Source organism: Oryctolagus cuniculus, chromosome 7, assembly GCF_051225735.1.
Source record: "Oryctolagus cuniculus isolate XC-2025 breed Fujian yellow rabbit chromosome 7, ASM5122573v1, whole genome shotgun sequence".
NCBI lineage: Eukaryota > Metazoa > Chordata > Mammalia > Lagomorpha > Leporidae > Oryctolagus > Oryctolagus cuniculus.
In genome coordinates, this window is record NC_142873.1 from 37522342 (window position 1) to 37541520 (window position 19179).

The 19179-nt window shown below is 40.5% G+C and overlaps 1 protein-coding gene and 1 pseudogene across 4 annotated transcripts; one reads left to right on the forward strand and one right to left on the reverse strand.

The window, feature by feature from the left end:
* Positions 1-662: 662 nt before the first annotated feature.
* Positions 663-10678, reverse strand: DUSP12 (dual specificity phosphatase 12). Of its 4 annotated transcripts, none has more exons than XM_008264166.5 (6): positions 10175-10678; positions 8154-8267; positions 7950-8068; positions 6072-6168; positions 5622-5802; positions 663-2570 (listed from the first exon to the last, which is right to left on the reverse strand). In XM_008264166.5, exons 1-6 carry the CDS (start codon positions 10516-10518, stop codon positions 2409-2411), a joined length of 1017 nt encoding a protein of 338 aa, XP_008262388.3. In that variant the 5' UTR covers positions 10519-10678; the 3' UTR covers positions 663-2408. The 4 variants fall into 4 exon arrangements, with proteins under 4 accessions (XP_008262388.3, XP_089155796.1, XP_089155797.1 ...); XM_089299670.1 differs by having other exon boundaries at positions 8154-8280; positions 10175-10532; XM_089299671.1 differs by having other exon boundaries at positions 8154-8259; positions 10175-10528.
* Positions 10679-10775: 97 nt separating this feature from the next.
* LOC149125419 (THAP domain-containing protein 5 pseudogene) lies at positions 10776-15978 on the forward strand (annotated as a pseudogene).
* The last annotated feature ends 3201 nt before the right edge of the window (positions 15979-19179 follow it).

Genomic DNA, 19179 nt, shown 5'->3' on the forward strand with positions numbered 1-19179 from the left:
AAAAAAAGTTGTAAGTAGTTTTCTCTCTCTCACAGTCTAACTTTACCTGTCAAATAAGTAAAAAAAAAAAAAAAAAAAGTTGTAAGTTAAGTAGTTTTCTCTGTCTCTCTCTCACACTAACTCTACCTGTCAAATAAGTTAAAAAAAAAAACTGCATAATTTAAATAGAGAAGTTAGGTTCCCAAAATTGATCTGCACTGATAAATACCACTTATCTTTCAAAAAAGGTATTTTATCTGTCTCTCCCAGCCAGAACATCAGTTTGTTTATTTTATCACCTAGAACTGTGCACATAATACATCCTCAGGAAACATTTGCTGACAACTGTACATTCAAATCTATTTCTCTTGGTACTATATGCTACAATATATGATGGATAGACATTAACTTGAGCCACATGAAACTGCTGTTCCACTACTTTTTTCCTACAAAAGGGACAGCAGTTTGATATGGTATAACCTGTTTAGTAAAAAGCTTTCCAGAGGATAGTATAAACCAAAAAACTAGACAAAGTGTGTAAAAGCTAAAACAGAAATGGAGGGAATTCTTTTGTCACAAGAAAAATTACTCCATGAAAGTTGATAAAGGCTTCAGGTCTTATGTTAAAATTTTTCTCAAGGATCATCCATAACATTACAACACATGTCAAAAATTAAGCTAGATTTTTTAAAAAAGATTTATTTATTTGAAAGAGTAACAGAGAAGGAGAGGGAGAAACAGAGGCAGAAAGAGGGGTCTTACATTCACTGATTCACTCCCCAAATGGCCACAACGGCCAGGTCTGGGCCAGGCCAAAGCCAGGTGCCAAGAGCTTCATCTGGGTCTCCCATGTGGTTGCAAGAGCCCAAGAACCTGGGCCATCTTCTGCTGCTTTCCCAGGCGCATTATTAGGGAGTTGGATCAGAAGTAGAGCAGCCAGGATGCCAGCCCTGCAGGTGGCAGCTTTACCCACCATGCAACAGGGCCAGCCACTATTCTAGATACTAAGAAGTTCATTATTTACACCTTATTTTACATTTAAAAATTATTCCCATTTTAGTATTTATGATACAGACACATATTCCTCTTTATTAGCTAATTCTGATTTCATGTATATGTTCAAAATACCAATTTAGGTCCAATTTGCCCTATTAATAGTGAGTACAATTCTAGTTTCCAGAAATCAGGTTACAAAGTTGATCTAGATTTATTACTTTTTCCAATACTCAAATGTATTAGACTAAAAGAGTAACTGACATGTAATTCCATATTAATCTCAATTATTAAGACACACCTAACATTAAAGTATTTCTTTATGTAGATTGCTTTAAGAGGTATCTCAAACACACTTTTCTAAAAATGTAGATAAAATATTTATTGGAGTGGGCGCGGTGGCACAGTAGGTTAAGCTACCCATCCTGTATCAATGCCTGGATGAGTCCTGGCTGTGCTTCTACTTCCAGCTTCCTGCTCATGCACAGCACGTGCTGGTTCAAGTCCTTGGGTCCCTGCTACCCATGCTGGAGACCCAGATGGAGTTTCAGGCACCATGCTTCATCCTGGCCAAGCCTCAGCTGCTATAGGCATTTGAAGCATGAACCAACAGATGGAAGATCTCTATCTTTCACTGTTTCACTCTGCCTTTCAAATAAATAAACTTAAGAAAAAAAAAAAAAAACCTGCAGATAATTGGAATTTCTGAACAGGAAAAACATATTCTGTTTTACTAATAGCCTTTTTTTTACATTTATAAGAAAAATCTAGACATAAATAGGCTTGCTAATTTTCCTTAAAAGAGAGAAAGCAAAATTTCAAAATACGAGGGTACTTCAAAAAACTCATGGAAAACTGGAATTAAGTTTCAGGGCAGCATTTGGCATAGTGGTTAAGATGCCACAGGAGACCTCCCCCATCCCGTATCAGAGCGCCTCAGTTAGAGTTCTAGCTCCACTTCCTATTCCATCTTCCTGCAAATGCAGGCTAAAGCAGCAGGTGACGATTCTGCCACTAATATGGGAGACATGGATTGAGTTTCTGGCTCTTGGATTCGGCTTGGCCCAGTTCCAGATACTGCAAGCGTCTGGAGAATAAACCAACAGACGGGAGATCTTTGTCTCTGTCTGCCTTTCAAATTAAATAAATAAATCATGACTTTTAAAAACATGAAACAAATGAAGTGTTAGTATCATAAAAGATTTTACTATCATATAAAATTTATATGACTAAAAAACTTTGATTGCTATGTATTCTACTTACATCACGTAATAACCTAATAACAGGGCAGTTTCCAGGTTACTTCATGGGATTTTTCCCTTTCACACTGCAATTGAAATGTTGATGGCCTACAAACAAACAACCTGCAGTAACTGAAAGCCAGGGCAGCATGTATCTTCAGCAAGGTTCCTTCCAAGATAGCAGATGTCACAAGTTCATATTTTTCTTGTTTGTGATCCCAAAACTGGCAGCATTTTCTTTTCATCCACTCTGTTCTTATGTATTTGGAAAGCAGGTGTTATCCATCTTCCACATGAGCACTGTTCACCATACCAATTGAAGGAACCCAATTTGGCACTGCATTTTGGACAAAGCAGCTGAAATAAAAAGCCAATGTATTACTTCATTTATTCACTTTTATACAAAACAAATAATTTTCTTTGGCAATATAGGATATAAGCACAGGCAAACATGGCCCCTATCTTCAAGGAATTTGTACTCTAATTGGTGACATTAAATACATGAGGAATTTGCTGTATTAAGGATGGTGGACCACAATTACTGCCTAAGAAGTATGTTGTATTCGGGCAGCTTAGAGGAAGAACAGATGGATCCCAGCTTTAGGGGAGAAAGGTGACATTTGAAACTCAAGGATGGCTTCAAGAATGTGGCATACATACTAGGTTTTTAAATCAACATGCAGGGGCAGGCACCTGACACAGTGGTTAAGATATCACTTAGAACAGCCACATCTCATCAGAGTGCCTGGTTTGAGTGCCAGCTCTGCTTCCAATTCCAGCTTCCTATTATGGGTACCCTAGAAGGCAGGTGATGGCTCAAGTAATTGGGTCCCTGCCACTCATGTGGGAGATCCAAATTGGATTCTGGGGTCTTGGCCCAGCCCTAGCTGTTGCAGGTATTTGGGGAGTAGACAAATGGATGAAAGATCTGTCTCTTTTGGTTCTAGTTCCAGCTGCTCCTCTTCCAATCCAGCTTTCTGCTATGGTCTGGGAAAGCAGAAGATGGCCCAAGTACTCAGGCCCCTGCACCTGCATGGGAGATCCGGAAGAAGCTCCTGGCTTTTGATCAGCCCAGCTCCAACTGCTATGGCCATTTGGGGAATGAACCAGCAGATGGAAGACCTTTCTCTCTATCTCTCTCTCTCCATCAGTAACTCTACATCTCAAATAAATAAATAAAATCTCAAAAAAAAAAAAAAAAAACTACAACATGAATAAAGAATGAAAAAGATTATTAGGATTCTCATGTTTTATTACTGATAACGATAGCATGTAAGTCAGATTCCTAGTGACTTAAAAACAATCAACTGATATTCCAGTAAAACAGATAAATCAAAGCTTTAGTAAACTGTATTTGCTTTCAGTGCAGTTATCACATTTTTTAGGTTTAGTTCTATAATTTGTACATGGTAGGAAGTAGGAATTTTTGCTTTTAATATTAAACTATAGGAAGTCCAGATTTAAAGCCCATTAACCACAAATGAAAAAATAGACTATACAGTATCTTAAATTTTATTACAAAATATACCAAAAATTTGAGATAAGTAATAGACTAAGGAAAATAATTCTATTTATTAAATGAAGCATCTACATCTAGAATATATACACAGCTCCTACAAATCAGTAAGAGTAAGATAAAATTCACAGAAAATAGGCCAGGGATGGTAAAGCAGTTTACACAACAAGAAACTATAGATGGGGGGGGCGGGGGGTTGGCGCTGTAGCTGAGCAGGTTAATGCCCTGGCCTGGAGCCCCGGCATCCCATATGGGCATCGGTTCTAGTCCTGGCTATTCCTCTTCTGATGCAGCTCTCTGTGGCCTGGGAAAGCAGTGGAAGATGGCCCAAGTCCTTGGGCCCTTGTGTCCGAGTGGGAGACCAGGAAGAAGCTCCTGGCTCCTGGCTTCGGATAGGTGCAGTTCCGGCCATTGCGGCCATCTGGGGAGTGAACCATCAGATGGAAGACCACTCTTTCTCTCTCTCTCTCTCTCTGCCTCTCCTCTCTCTGTGTAACTCTTACTTTCGAATAAATAAATAAATAAAAAGCAACTATAGATGGCTGGTAAATGCATAAAGATGTCATCCTTGGCTGTAGTCATGAAAAACGAAACATTTTAAGATTAATATTTTCATGATACAGACTGACAAAACTTTACCAGTTTTATATCTACCTTGCCCAGGGTATGGGGAAATGGGTAGATATTCACTGTTGGTGAAAACTAAATTTGTATGAGCATTTTGAATGTCAACCTGGAATACTATTAATATTTAAAATGTATACAGTCATAAAGCCAACAATTTACTTCTAAGTGTATACCACCATATAAGAAAACTCAAATATGTATACAAAGAAATACGCACAAATAAGGTTTAGAATCTTTCACAAAAATATCATGTGTTTGTATATTTTCCAGGTTAAATGAAAGCAGCAAGTCAAAAGCATAAGTCACCAAAGAGAAATATTACAGTTCACCAAAATCTGAAACAATCACTGTAAATACGATCATCAAGAATGGGAAATGAATGCTAATGGATATATCATTTTAAGGGTCATGAGAATAGCAACAGCTGCAAAAAACTGTGAATATACTAAAAACTGTTGAATTCATTATTCTAAATTGGTGAACTGTATGGTATGTGAGTTATACTCTAGCAAAGCGGTTTTTTTAAAAAGTAACAAAATCTGAAAATGTGCATTTGAATATAGGATACTGTTTTTAAGTAAAATACTCAGTAAATAAATGAAGTTTCCCCACATATAAAGTATGACTGTATCTGTTCTACCACCTTTATAAAGCCATTTTATTCAAATGACATGGAATAAGAGTTTCAATAAATATCCATTATAAAAACTTTTCTACAAACTTTTAAAATCACTATTAAAATTATTTCTATAGAATGCCTGCATATTAATATCAAAAACTTAAACCTAAAGAAAAAAGTGGCTGTCACAGGATGTTATGAGTTGTATTCTGGACAGGAAATGAAAAAGAATCTCGTAACAAACATACTCAATTGAAAGATCAGAAAGAGAGAAATGCATGGAATTAAGAAAGAAAAAGAAATGGAAGACATTTTAAACCAAATTTAAAAATTCCTGAGGTAACCTACTTGTTACAAAGTTCAAATTTTATAAGATATTAATTTGTTTTAAAGTAATATTTGTTTTATATTTGAAAAATATAGACTTAAAAGAAACTTATTAACTTAGAGTAGCAACTCTCAACTACCATTTTAAATCAGCTGATCTTTAAAAATATTTATTTTTGACAGTCTGATCCACACTAGAAAAATATAATCTTCATAAAAGAAAGGGATTAAGATGGAGTAAAACACTAGTTAAAATACAAAAAGGAAAAAAATAGATTGTACAATGAAATTGTAGAAAAAATAAGAAATGTACTCTGACCTGCCCATCCATCACTCCCAACAAAGCAGATTCCATCCACTGTACAGGTTCAATGAAATAAGATGTACATTGAGTCCCTGTAGCAAGCATGAATGATGGTGCCATTCTCTTGTGGGCAAAAGCTAATGGTCCACTTCCTTCACTGTGACCCAAAATACTTGAACTTCGAAATAAGGATCGCCTGCAATTCCCAAACAAACATATTAATCAAAAGGATTTTTAAAATAGATAAAATGTGCAGTATTTCTTCAAGGCCAAAATAACACAACATCGATTATACTTAAATTTTCAATAACCTCTACAATTTGGTGTTTTTAAAACTTATATTCTTAAAAACAAATTTGAACTAGAAATTTCTGTATCATTCAATTCAACAAATTCTTCCTACAGAGATATAAGAAAATGATATGCTAAGTGCTTTTCAGCTACTGAGAACACAAAATATTTTACCTGCACTTTCTACACTTGTAGAGAACTTCATCTTTCAGTCCTTGTGAAACAGTGGTTGGGTCAACAGCAAAGAGTTCTTGAGGTAAACTCTGCAATTCTATGACACAATTAAAATGCATCCATTTGTTATTATCAGCTTGGTATTTTCAGATAAAATTCTGTTTGTGTTTACTGTATTTGGGATATAGCTTGTGTTCTGTTAGGTGGGAAGTTAGACATTAGTCTATGTGCATTGAGGGGCTGAAGAACAAAAATGAGAATTTCATGTGGTTGAATGAGGGAAGGCAGAAGCATGCCTTCGAAGCAGACCAGCATTTGTGCAACAAAAGTCTTGCCCAAGTCCAACAGCCTTATTAGGTGGCTCCCAGCCCTCCCCTAAAGGGGCATCCTAGGGAACACTTCCCCACCCTATACCAGGGCTATTAGGTCTGGTAACAGGGTGCTAATGAAGTCCCTGGAGGAATTTCACAGATTCCCTCTGACCCTGCCCCAGTCTCCATGCAGACTGGGCTCTCAGTTCTTTGCTGAGTTCCCCACCTGGACTGTCAATTGTATTCTCTTCATTAAACCTCACTAACATGCTTACTGCCATTCTGTCTCATGTCTTTCTTGAGCAAAGACAAGGACCTCTGATCCAGCCATCCTGGGCCACTCCGCACAATGGTCCACATGCTGGAAGCTTGGCTCCCAGTGTGACAATGTTGAGAGGTGGTGGAACCTTTAAGAAGTAAGACCTAGTAGGAGGTTGTTAGGTCACTGTGGCCACTGCTCTTGGAAAGGATTAATGTAATTATTGCAAGACCCTGGTTCACTCCCACAAGAACAAATTATCATAAAAGGAGCAGGCCTGAGCTCCTAGTCGATTGCTCTTCTGCTGATCTCACCTGTGATTGTTCCTTCTTTCTCGCATACACTCCCACCATGTGAATTCTGGGTCATGATGGAGTCAGAAGGCCCTCACCAGAGCCAAGCAGAAGCTGGCACCATGCTCTTGGACCTTCAAAACTGTGAGCTAAAAAAACTTTTGTTTACAAAGTACCCAGCCTCAGGTACTTTCTTATAGCAACAGAAAATGGACTGATACAATGTCAACTGAACAATCAAGTGCTAACCTCAGAAATCAAAACAAAAACAAATTAGGATGAAGTTACAAAGCACAGTGATTAAGCTCTTGGCTTGAGTTCAAACCCAACGCTCCCATTTACAAACCACCTGACCCTGGATAAGATTCTAGCTAAACTGCAATTTCAAAAGAAAACAATTCCTATCTCATCTGATTGTGAGAAAACTGGGACAATGTATTTAGTGTTGTTGGGCAAGAAGTCAGATATTAACCTAAGGATGAGAGAGAGACTGAAGAACAAAAATGTGAATTTCCTGTTGTTGAATGAGGGGAGAAATGTAGAAACATGCCTCAGAAGCAGACTAGCACGATAACCTTGTTAGGTGGGTTCCAGCCCTCCCAGGACGGTTACTACTTAGGAGAATCTTCTCCACTCTGCCCCAGGGAAATTTTAGATTCAATTACATGGTGCTGATAAAGTCCTAGGAGGATCGTCACAAATTCCATGCCCGGAAAGCCCTCTACCGACCAGTGTTCCAGAAGAGGAAGGAGGGAGAAGAAATGATCGCTCCATACCCAGAACTCCCACCTAAGGCAGACTGGCTCTCAGTCCTTTGCTGCGATGCCCGCCTGGCCTGTCAGGTGTACTCCCATCACTAAACTTTGCTCCCTTGCTTACTACTACTCTCCGCAGCATGTCTGAAATTCTCTTCTTGCTAGAAGCAAGGGTCTCTGATCCACAGGTCTCTGGTAAGTGTCAGGGTAAAGGACATCAGGAAAGCACTCTGCATACACTGGCAATTAAGGTTACTTACCTGGATACTTCTCTGTAACCTTTTGTAAACGATATTGCTTATAAATCGCACTAGAGGTATCCACTTCATATCCCATTGCCTGGTATAATTTCAGTTGCCACTCAAACCCTTCGTTCATCCTGAAATGACAAAGAAATATAAAAGCCACAATTCTTTAAATAAAGCTACATCCCAAAAGCAGCAATATTACAATGAAGAACTCACTTAGCCTCTGGTTTGATGGTCTGGAGGTTCTCGTAGGCTTCTTCAAAGCTAAGCTTGTCATTCTTCATCACAAAAGCTGTCACTATCGCCACACTTCGACTGACTCCTGCATGACTGAAAAAGAAGCCTTCAAAATAAAATAAGCAAATAGCAACAATTAAAAAAAAACAATCCAGCCCCTCTATTAATGGCAAAGTTCCAATCCACTTCATTTCTACTTCTATTCAAATAAACCCATTACATCTGAAATACTACCAATGTATGAACAAGTTATCATCATTTTTGAAAGGCAGAGAGAGAGCTTCTATCCTCCACCATTTGGGACAACCCATGGGTGGCAGGAACCCAATTTCTTGGTTCATCACTGCAGCCTCCCAGGGTCTGTGTTAGCAGGAAATTGGAGTTAAGAGAAAGAAATCAAACCCAGATACTCCATGTGGGATGTTGGTGTTTCCGCTCCTATTTCCTTTTTCATTTTAAATTCTGAACTACGAGAATGTATCTCACCTATTCAAACTTAATCACTCTTTTTTTTTTTTTTTTTTTTATGTTGTGAAGCCTTTGTAACAAATGAAAATTCTTTTGCTCTTAGCATTAAGGGCCTGGAGCTCTGGTACCAAACAGGATCCAATTTAAAAAAAAAAAAAGAATTTAAGCCGGCACCACAGCTCACTAGGCTAATCCTCCGCCTTGCGGCGCCGGCACACCGGGTTCTAGTCCCGGTCGGGGTGCCGGATTCTGTCCCGGTTGCCCCTCTTCCAGGCCAGCTCTCTGCTGTGGCCAGGGAGTGCAGTGGAGGATGGCCCAAGCACTTGGGCCCTGCACCCCATGGGAGACCAGGAGAAGCACCTGGCTCCTGCCATCGGATCAGCGCGGTGCACAGGCTGCAGCGCACTGGCCGCGGTGGCCATTGGAGGGTGAACCAACAGCAAAAGGAAGACCTTTCTCTCTGTCTCTCTCTCTCACTGTCTACTCTGCCTGTCAAAAAAATAAAAATTAAAAAAAAAAAAGAATTTGTTTATTTATTTATTTGAGACGTAGAATGAGAGAGAGAGAGAGAGAGAGAGAGAGAGAGAGAGGCACAGACACAATGTGGTCTTCCATCCACTGGTTCACTCCCCAAATGGCCGCAAAGGCTGGAGCTGGGCCAATCCGAAGCTAGGAGCCTCTTCTGGGTCTCCCATGGGGATGTAAGGGCCCAAGCATTTGGGCCACCTTCTACTGCTTTCCCAGGCCATAGCAGAAAGCTGGATTGGAGAGGAGCAGCCGGGATTTGAACCAGCGTCCACATGGGATGCCCACGCAGCAGGTAGAAGCCTAACCCACTATGCTACAACGCCGACCCCAGGACCCAGTTTTTTAACTACCTTCCTTTCTTTGTGTAAATATTGAGAACAAGTGGTTGACACACAATAGTTACTCAATAAATTTAAAACTACTGCAACCCAATCCAAACAGCGCTACCTAGGGATACCCAAATATCCATCAAGAATTTATCTTTTTGCTTTTGCTGCAACTTACCCACCCCAACTCTCCCCTAGGCAAGGCCCAGGGGATCCTTCAGATCCTAACCAATTCTCCCCTTCATGAGCACCCTGCCCCCACACACACCTCACACAAAAACAATTAGAAATGATCTGCCGTTCCTCTGAAGTCTGAATACTTAACCTGAGTACATACTCTATCCTAGGTTGTGTTACAATCATTGGGTGGGTGTTTTGCCTCCTAAGGAGCTGTAAAAGCTTGAGGCTGTAGGGACTTTGTCATTCATCTGATGACTCCTCCCATCCAACCACCCCAAAACAACTCAGTTGCTACTGAATGAACCAAAGCATGAAAGAAGGAAAGCACGCGCGCCAGCAGTGGCCCGCCTCCTGCTCCTGCCCCTCCCTCCCCCTGGAACACACACCTCTGCGGGAGGGAGTGGGAGGGGGTCCCCTCCCCTAGGGGCCTCGGAGTGACAAGGAGCAGGCTGGGAGCAAAGTCAGGCTCCTCTCCACCCCCCCAACCCGTCCACTCACCAGTGCACCAACACTGCACGGCCCTCAGTGCGGGCCTGGCCGATGAAGGCCACGCACCGATCCAGGTGGCTGAGCAAGTCAGTCTCGGGTTTATCTAGCGCCGGCACGAAGAGGCTCCGCAGACCCTCGACCCCAGCCCCCGCCTTGAACCCGGGCTCCTCCGAGTCCACCGTCAGGATGGCCGTGATCCCCGCCTCTCTGAGGTGGTCCGGCTCCGCCACGGCCGCGGCTCCACCCAGGTACAGCCCTGGCCGCACTTCCAACATGGGCACGGCGGAGGCGGTCGGGCTCTCGCTCGGATTCCGATCCTGGAAGCCATGGCTGGGACTCTGAGATTCCAACATGGCGGCCCCCGGAAGCCAGGCCGCTGCGGTCTCTACCACCGAGTGGCCGCGGGCTAGAACATCCCTCCCCGGGACCCGTCGGCCTCCGCGACTCAATTGCGCCCTCGGAGGACCACGTCGACTGCCGGAACGGGAGCTTGGGAAAGGGGAGACAGTACCAGGGCTCAGGAGCAGTTAAACTCCATTCAGAGTGGCCTTGCGACCCATGTTTTCCTCGTCGCCTCCAACGTCCTCAAAGGCAAGTGTCTCTGGTTTTTTCTGGGGAGATTTTCAGGAAAGGGGCGACAGGACAGGTAAAGTAAATTTGAAATGAGAGTCCCACCGTTTCAGGTATTTGAAGTAAAACCTGTTAACCGTGTGTATAAAGCTGTTTGCATTTCTTCCTTTTGTATTTTTGCTTTTTTTTTTTTCTTTTTTTTTTTTTTGCTTATTTTTTAGTTGAGGTGAATCGCTTTCGTGTGTTTGTGTATCAGTTCCCTCAGCCAAAGACCATCAGGGACCCACCTGTAGTTAAGCAGTTTGGTTCTTATTCAACCATGAACTATGGACATTTCTGCATCATCTCAGCAAGTCGGTGTTAGGGACATTCCATCAGAGGATGCGGCTTTTATTAGGTGATTTTGGAGAGAGTTTGAGTAAGCTAGGCTTTGCGCTAGATTGGATGGTGTCAGGAAGCAGGAGCGATTCCATGTTTATTTACGGGGAGAGCAGGCTAGACAGACACTAGAGCTGTAATTGGTCAGTAACTAGCAGTTAAATGGTTCTGGTGTAAAGGCTGGTACATATCAACAGAACAGAATGGGGCCCAAAAAATAAACCCTCACACATATGATCAAATAATCTTTAACAAGAGTGCCAAGACCACAGAAAGGAGAAAGACAGTCTCCTCAGCAAATAGCATTGGGAAACGGAATATTCACATGCAAAGGAATGCGACTGTGCCCTTGCTTTACACCATATACAAAACATTGCTCAAAAGGGTTAAAGACCTAAAAATGCAAAACACTAGCAGAGTTTCTAGAAAAAGCACAGGGGGGAAAGTTTCATGCATTGGATTTAGCAAAGATTTCTTGGCTGTGGTACCAAAAGCACAGGCAAGAATCAAAATGGATAAATAGGGCTACATCAAACTTAAAAACTTATATGCTGGGGCTGGCGCTGTGGCTCACTTGGTTAATCCTCCACCTGCGGTGCCGGCATCCCATATGGGCACTGGATTCTAGTCTCGGTTGCTCTTCTTCCAGTCCAACTCTCTGCTGTGGCCCGGGAGGGCAGTGGAGGATGGCCCAAGTGCTTGGGCCCCTTCACCCGTGTGGGAGACCTGGAAGAAGCAGCTGGCTCCTGGCTTCGGATCAGCGTAGCTCTGGCCGTAGCGGCCATTTGGGGAGTGAACCAACGGAAGGAAGACCTTTCTCTCTGTCTCTCTCTCACACTGTCTAACTCTGTCAAAATAAATAAATAAATAAAATAAAATAAAAAAACAATTCTATGCTGTCCACAGAGTGAAAAGGCAATCTATAGAATGGAGGAAAATAATTGCAAAGCATATATCTGAAAAGGAGTTAATATCCAGAATAAACAGAGAACCATAACTCAACAGAAAAGTAAGTAACTCATTTTTAAGTGGGGAAGCAACATTAATAAACATTTCTCCAAAGAAGATACAGAAATAGCTAAATAAGAAAAGATACTCAACATCATTAATCATTAGAGAAATGCAAATCAAAACTACAATGAAATATCATTCATACCCATTAGAATGGCTACTATCAAGAAAACCCTGGGGCCGGCATCCTGGTGTAGCAGAGAAAAACACAGCCATGTGGTATCCATATGGGCATGTACTGGCTGCTCCACTTCCCATCCAGCTCCCCACTAATGGCCTAGGAAAAGAAGGAGAGGATGGCTCAAGTGTTTGGACCTCTGCCACCCATATGGGAGACCTGGAACTAACCCAGCCCTGGCTATTGCAATCTTCCAGAGAGTAAACCAGTGGATGGAAGATCTCTCTGTCTTTCCCTCTCTGTAACTTTTTTTAAGTAAATAAATCTTTAAGAAAAGCAAGAAAGAAATTTAGAAAACCCTGAAATGGAAATTACCATTTGATTGAACAATTGCACTTCTGAGATATATGTCTAAAAGAATTGGAAGTGGGATCATAAAGAGATATGTGCACACCATGCTCACTGCAGTATTATTCACAATTTCTAAAAAGTGAAAGCAACCCAAAATGTCCATCCATAGATGAATGGATAAAGTGTGAGACATGTGTGTCTATATGTGGTGTGTGTATGTGTGTGTAATGGAATATTATTCAGTGTTACAGGGAAGCTGTCACATGTTACAATATGGACAAACTTTAAAGACATTCTGCTTAGGGATATAAGTCAATTACAAAAGGACAAATACACGATTCCACTTACACAAGGTATGTAGTATAGCCAAAATGATGGAAGCAAAAAACAGAATGGTAGTTTCCAGGGGATAGGGGAAGAGAGAAATTGAATGTTGTTATTCAGTGGGTATAGAATTTCAGTGAGATAAAAAAGTTCTAGAGATCTGTTACACAGTAGTGTAGGTATCATTAACGCCACCAAACTATACCCATAAAAATGATTAGGAGGGTCAATTTTATGTAAGGTGGGTTTTTTGCTACAATTTTTTTTAAAGTAGCAGTCATTTTAGCCAGGCTATATATTTATTATTTTGTGATTTAGACAGTGTTAGTCTTTTATCTGTGTTCAGACATGATTACATAGAGGTCTTACTCTTGTCTGGGTCCATTGTGGCCTCACAGAAGCCTTGTCTTCTGTTGATGTTTTGTGTAGTTATGCTCAACAGAACAAAAACACCCAGCTGTGAGTGCCTGGCCAGCAGTAGCAACGTTAAGGAAGACCTGGTTCTAGTACAAGGCCAGTCCCTGCATGCCAGCCCTGGCTTTTCTCTTTCTCATGTAAAACTATAATTTTTAAAGAGTGTCCTTGGAGACCCAAGGCAAAGACACTTGAGTCTCACCCGAGTCACATGGAGGAAGGACTGCTTCTGTTTGGGATCCGAGTCCCAGGCAGTGGGCAGTCTGTAGGTTTCCAGACAGAGTGGTCTCCCTATTTCCACCACAGGCTGTGAACTTCCTTAAGGTTAAGGACTTTGCTTTTTCCTCTTTGTGTCTGCCACAGAGTCTAGGCTAAGGCTGCTGATTCATCAATCTTTGTGAAAGTTAGAAGCAAAAAGGAAAAGAATGCCAGAAGAGACATCCTGCATCTTTTCTTCTCAACCCCTATTTTTTCCCCAAGCCCAAAGGCTTTATCTAAGAGGTGCACCAGTGGTTTAGTCTGACAAGTCACATTAGCAGTCTTCTGAGCCCCCATGTTGAATCAATCCAACTTTCCTCACTTCAGAATCCTGGAAACAGGTGCTTTCAGGCACAACCGTAGATGGTGATGCTGTGAGAATGAATAAGCCAATCTTTGCCCTTTACAGTACTTGGAGAAAACCTGGAGTGAACAATAAGTATGTAGTCTAAGTAGTGTTATAATAGAAGTGAGGGCAAGGTACTACAGGAGCACATAGGGAGAACCAACCCTAATAAAGAAGGAGGTAATCCATTGGATCTGCTTCTTGAAGGATGAGTGGGAATTTGTCAGGCAAAAAAAGAGGTAGGGAGGGAAGAATTTCTAAGCAGATGGACCAACATCTACCAACACACAGAACGTAGAAAGCACCACCAAAGTCTATCTCTGTTGTTGAAGAGAGGAAGAAGGAGGATCAAGGTGATTTTCATAGTCTACAGAACACTGGAAAGATAGGCGTGTCCAGATGATGAGGGCAACATATGCCTTGTTAAGAAGTTTTGACTTTTTTCTTAAAGACTATGCAACCTACTGAAGAAGTGTAGGCAGAAGAATAATACAACGTGGCTTGCATTTAAAGAAAGAAACCTGACTTCAGGAAGGGGAAATGGGTTGCGGAGGACAATTATAGAGGCAGAGCCCGGTTAAGTGTTTTAAGGGGGTGACAAGGGATTAGGGTACTGACAGAGGGAACAGAGAGAAAGTGAATGTGTTTACAGCTACTAAGGTAGAAGAAAGTTGAGACCAAATTGCTATGGGAGATTTGAAGAAGGAGGAATCAAAAATTACTTTGTTTCTGGTTTCACCAAGGCAGGGAATAGAGGAGAGTCCCGCTTCAATCCGGGAGCACCAGCTTGTGCTCCTTGCCCAACTAGGCTCTCAGCCGAGGCTTGCCCAGCCATTGAGCCACAAACAGCAGCAAGAATCTCCAGGTATGAAACAATACAGACCGGAAGATGAGTTTTTACCCATTTCCTTTACATGACAAAGACAGACTTGAAAAGTGGTTGAAGAATATGAATCAAGATTCATGGGTTCCTAGTACAAGTTCCTGTGTAGTGACCATTTTCACCAGACTCTCTTGATATCTAGTTGGGGTATTTGATATCTGAAACAGAATGCAATTCTGCAATATTTTCTTTGCCTGGAAGACAATGAGGGAAAGATTCTTTCAAACAAACAAAAAAAAATCTCAGAAGAAAAAAGTAGAGGATGAGAAGGAAGTATGCATGGGAGCCAAGCCAGAAGAATCATAAATATGGACACAGGTAGGCACCCTGAACATGCTTGATTCATTTGCCTTGGTCATGCCGCCATCTCCAAAAACAGGAAGCATACAAAATAATTTATTAACTATTAACCTGGTTAAACCAGACACTGAAAAACCAGAATCCATCTTGGGAAGATCGTTAACCTAGACACAGATAAAGGTAGTTTTCACACATCTTTTGAGAACAACTATTACTTTGACAACTTCAAATTCAGAAAGTACGCAGCAGTCTTTGGAAACCCAAGAGGTACTTGAAATAACTACCAATCATCTTGCTAATCCAACCCTTACAAGTAATTCCATAGAAATTAAATCAGCCCAGGAAAGTATAAGTATGTAATTATGGGACAGAAGTTTTACAAAGTGAGCATCCTTACTGCAGACAAGACATAGATAAGGAACATCTTTGGCAGAAAGTCTGTAAACTACATTCACAGAGGGCTCTTCTTGAGCTACAAGAGCAACAAACTTTAGGAAGATTGGAGTCTTTAGAAGGTCTTATAAGGCAGGAAAACTGGCTATCTGAAGAAAATGTCAAGATTATAGAAAACCATCTCACAACATATGAAGTTACTATGATATAAAGAGGCTTAACGCTATGACTTGAATGTACATTTTTCCAGCCAAACCAGAAGTTATATGTAAAATGCACTTTTTCCTGTATAAATTCTCATATTAATGAAGCTACAAAAGTCCTCTAATATTATAAATGTCATCCTATTATTGTAATGCTAATCTTGGAGAAAAAGAAAGTTGCTGAGCTAGGCCACAAAATAGTTTTTATTACTTGATGATTTTCCAAATTAAAGTTACAATACAGTGAATAAATGTAATATTCAGTCATAAAATGAAAGAACAAAGATAGAGCCCAGATCAGAAGTCAGGTTCAGGAATTGATTCTGGTTCTACACTTGTTTATGACTTGGGTACGTTACTTATCAAGCCTTAGCCTCAGTCCCTAAACTGTAAAATAAAGGCACTTGTTAGATCTCTTTATAGTGCCTTATCTTACTATTAAAATACATTTAGCAGAACAGATTTTTATAAGATAATATAATGGTAGATATTGGAGTTTAATGAAGTATTGTATTCTCCTCAATATTTATTGAACTCTGTGTTATTTGACTTTTGGCTATAGTTCTGTATCTGTAATATAATGGAAAATACTGCTTTTGTAGTTTATTTCAGTTGAACGAAACTAAGGAGCCACCCATTAGCTCAGTTCTTAGGAGAGGTACTTTTAACTTGAAAAAATATTGTATTTCAGCACATTACAAGTTATTGACCATCATAATACATAGTCATTTAAAATTGTAGTAATGACCTATATTTATAGTTATATTTATAAGCCAAAAATTTTAATGAAGTTGATTAAAAAATATATTTCTTAGAAATCTTAGTTTGTACCTGTTTCTTGATAGGTTTAGCTTTTAAGGTGTCTGCTATGTCATTTTTTTTTTTTTGACAGGCAGAGTGGACAGTGAAAGAGAGAGACAGAGAGAAAGGTCTTCCTTTTCCGTAGGTTCACCCCCCGCAAATGGCCGCCACGGCCGGTGCACTGTGGCCGGCGCACCGCGCTGATCCAAAGCCAGGAGCCAGGCGCTTCCACTGGTCTCCCATGCAGGTGCAGGGCCCAAGGATTTGGGCCATCCTCCACTGCACTCCCGGGCCATAGCAGAGAGCTGGAGTGGAAGAGGAGCAACTGGGACAAAATCCGGCGCCCTGACCGGGCTATGTCATTTTAAATTCCAGAATACCAGAGTAATACTTAGTACTACCTCTCCACTTATGTTTCTATACCTCTCCATATTAAAATTCATAAGCAAGAAATTATACATAAGTGATAATTATAGAGTCAGCTTTTCTCTTACAAAAGAGAAATGATGTTGATATAACTAAAAATACTACTTACATGCACACAATTTAAGAAAAAGAAATATAATAGCAAACTTTGTTGTGACAATATGAATTTGATAGATCATACATTCCCTGAAAATTGGAAATAGATACAATTAGTTATGTTACTACTTATGGTGTTGAATAAGTTCCTTTCAGTCGGATTCTTAGTTTTCTCATCTGTTAGATAAGACATATTGTCATCTGTCTTAAAGGATAATTTTGAGTATTTAATAAGATAACAAATATCTTTTGGTCCTTGAAAATAGGAGGTATTCAATAAATATAGTCCCTGAGTTACAAATAATATGCTAATTGCTTTCTAAATGCATGATTTATTTTTTTTCCTAGATTTTGCTTGGTTTCTTCAGGCTATAAAAATTAATTGGTATTATGTGAAAGTTTATAAGCTAATTATAAAGAGATTATAGGTGTCTTTATTAGGTGATCATGGAGAAACAATTTTTAATATAAATTGTATGCAGATAATTAGTAGAATTAATAAATTTTACTTTTAAGTAGTCCCATGGTACATTTTACTAATTCTTAAATAATAGAGATGAAAGAAACTATAAGTCCCAATAAAGTAGTGATATGTGATTTCAACTCAGTTTTCAACAGTATATATCATAATTTTCTGTTCGTTCATAGATTCCTCAGGAATGTAGCTGACCTGTGCGAATGGGCAGAGGAGGACCCACTCAGTGTTCAGATGGCAAATATAGAAGTTGTCTGGGGAGTAAAGGGTTAACCATGCAGACTCAGCTTGTTCAAGCCCTGCACAATCTAAAGAAAGGCCTGTCTTCAGGAGATCTGGGCCTTGACCAGCTCCTTGGCCCACATCATATCAAATTGACTAGATGATTTATGCTACCAGTGTGGCTTCTGGGAAAGACCTAGTTTTATATGCCTGATACCCTGGGCCCCTGGGAGGCTGGAGGTTTGTCACACAAGCCATGTATACCCATGTAACTGGTCAACCGAAAAACACCCAGGCATGGGTGGGCTTCCTTTTTGGCAATTCTTTACACAAGTTGTCACACATCATTGTTGGGAGAATTAAGCACATACCTGTATGACTCTTTGGTAAGGCGGTACCCAGAAGCTTGTATCTGGTTTCTCCTGGACTTCACCCATGTGGCTTTTCCCTTTGCTGATTTTAGTCCGTATCCTCTCACTGTGATGAACCAGAACTTTGTATTACAACTCTCCTGAGTGCTGTGAATCCCTCCAGTGCCTCAGTGAGCCTTGGAGACAGCACATAGAGTGCAGGTTATTTATTACAGTGGAAAACCAGGATGATCTCAACGACTGCAAGTAGTAGATTGGTTAAATGGGTGATCTGAGCTACTCAGTGAAATACTAGGCAACTATTAAGAAAGACAACGGAGAAAATGGTCTGTGATAACCATATAAATTTGGTTTAAAAAGGAAAAGATGGTTTCCAAATTGAAAGTATTCCTAAGCCCATTTATTTAAAACATGTATATGTCTGGAAAATATTGAAAGACATACATCCAGTGTTAACTAATTACTTCTGGGAGCCAGCATTGTGAGGGAGACCTATATGATAGGCATCATACACTTTTTTTATACTTAGTTTATATTTATTAAAACTAATATTGTTAAGGTTATTGACTGTTAATAATGGCAGATATTTAACAATGGAAAAGAACAAAAATTTAAGGATCCACCTACTGACATTTTATTATAATATCCTAATCACCCCTTAGCTTTATTAGTTTTATGTTGGAATAGCGTTCTCCTCCCACTAATCCCAAAGCTTACTGTGAGCTCCTTCAAGGATGGAAGTAGAAGACACACCTGGGTCTGTACTGAAAGCCCACAGAGCCTAGCTGTGTACATATCTGTAACTAGGTGACTGCCTCGGTTGATTTAACGTCTGTGTTGTACTCTTAGTCACTAGGTGGCGTATTTGCTCTTTTGCAAGATACATGATATTTTCCCCACACCTCCTTGAAAGAGGGAAAAATGAGGCTCCTGGAAGGAAATAGTGTCTAGAGAGGGAGCTGGGTTGCTTCTGGTCAAGGAAAGAAGCAGCAGCTCCTTGTCTTGGGATTGGTAGCGCGAACTCTCTCCAACTCTCCTCCCTCTCTCTCACACACAGACACAATGTGCCTGTTT

Excerpts from the sequence above, each read along its gene's own strand:
- DUSP12 (XM_008264166.5), bottom strand. The coding sequence starts at position 10,518 with ATGTTGGAATCTCAGAGTCCCAGCCATGGCTTCCAGGATCGGAATCCG. Across the intron at positions 6,169-7,949 it reads GGTTACAGAGAAGTATCCAG|AATTGCAGAGTTTACCTCAA; the intron begins GTAAGTAACCTT and ends ATTGTGTCATAG. Across the intron at positions 5,803-6,071 it reads TACAAGTGTAGAAAGTGCAG|GCGATCCTTATTTCGAAGTT; the intron begins GTAAAATATTTT and ends TGGGAATTGCAG.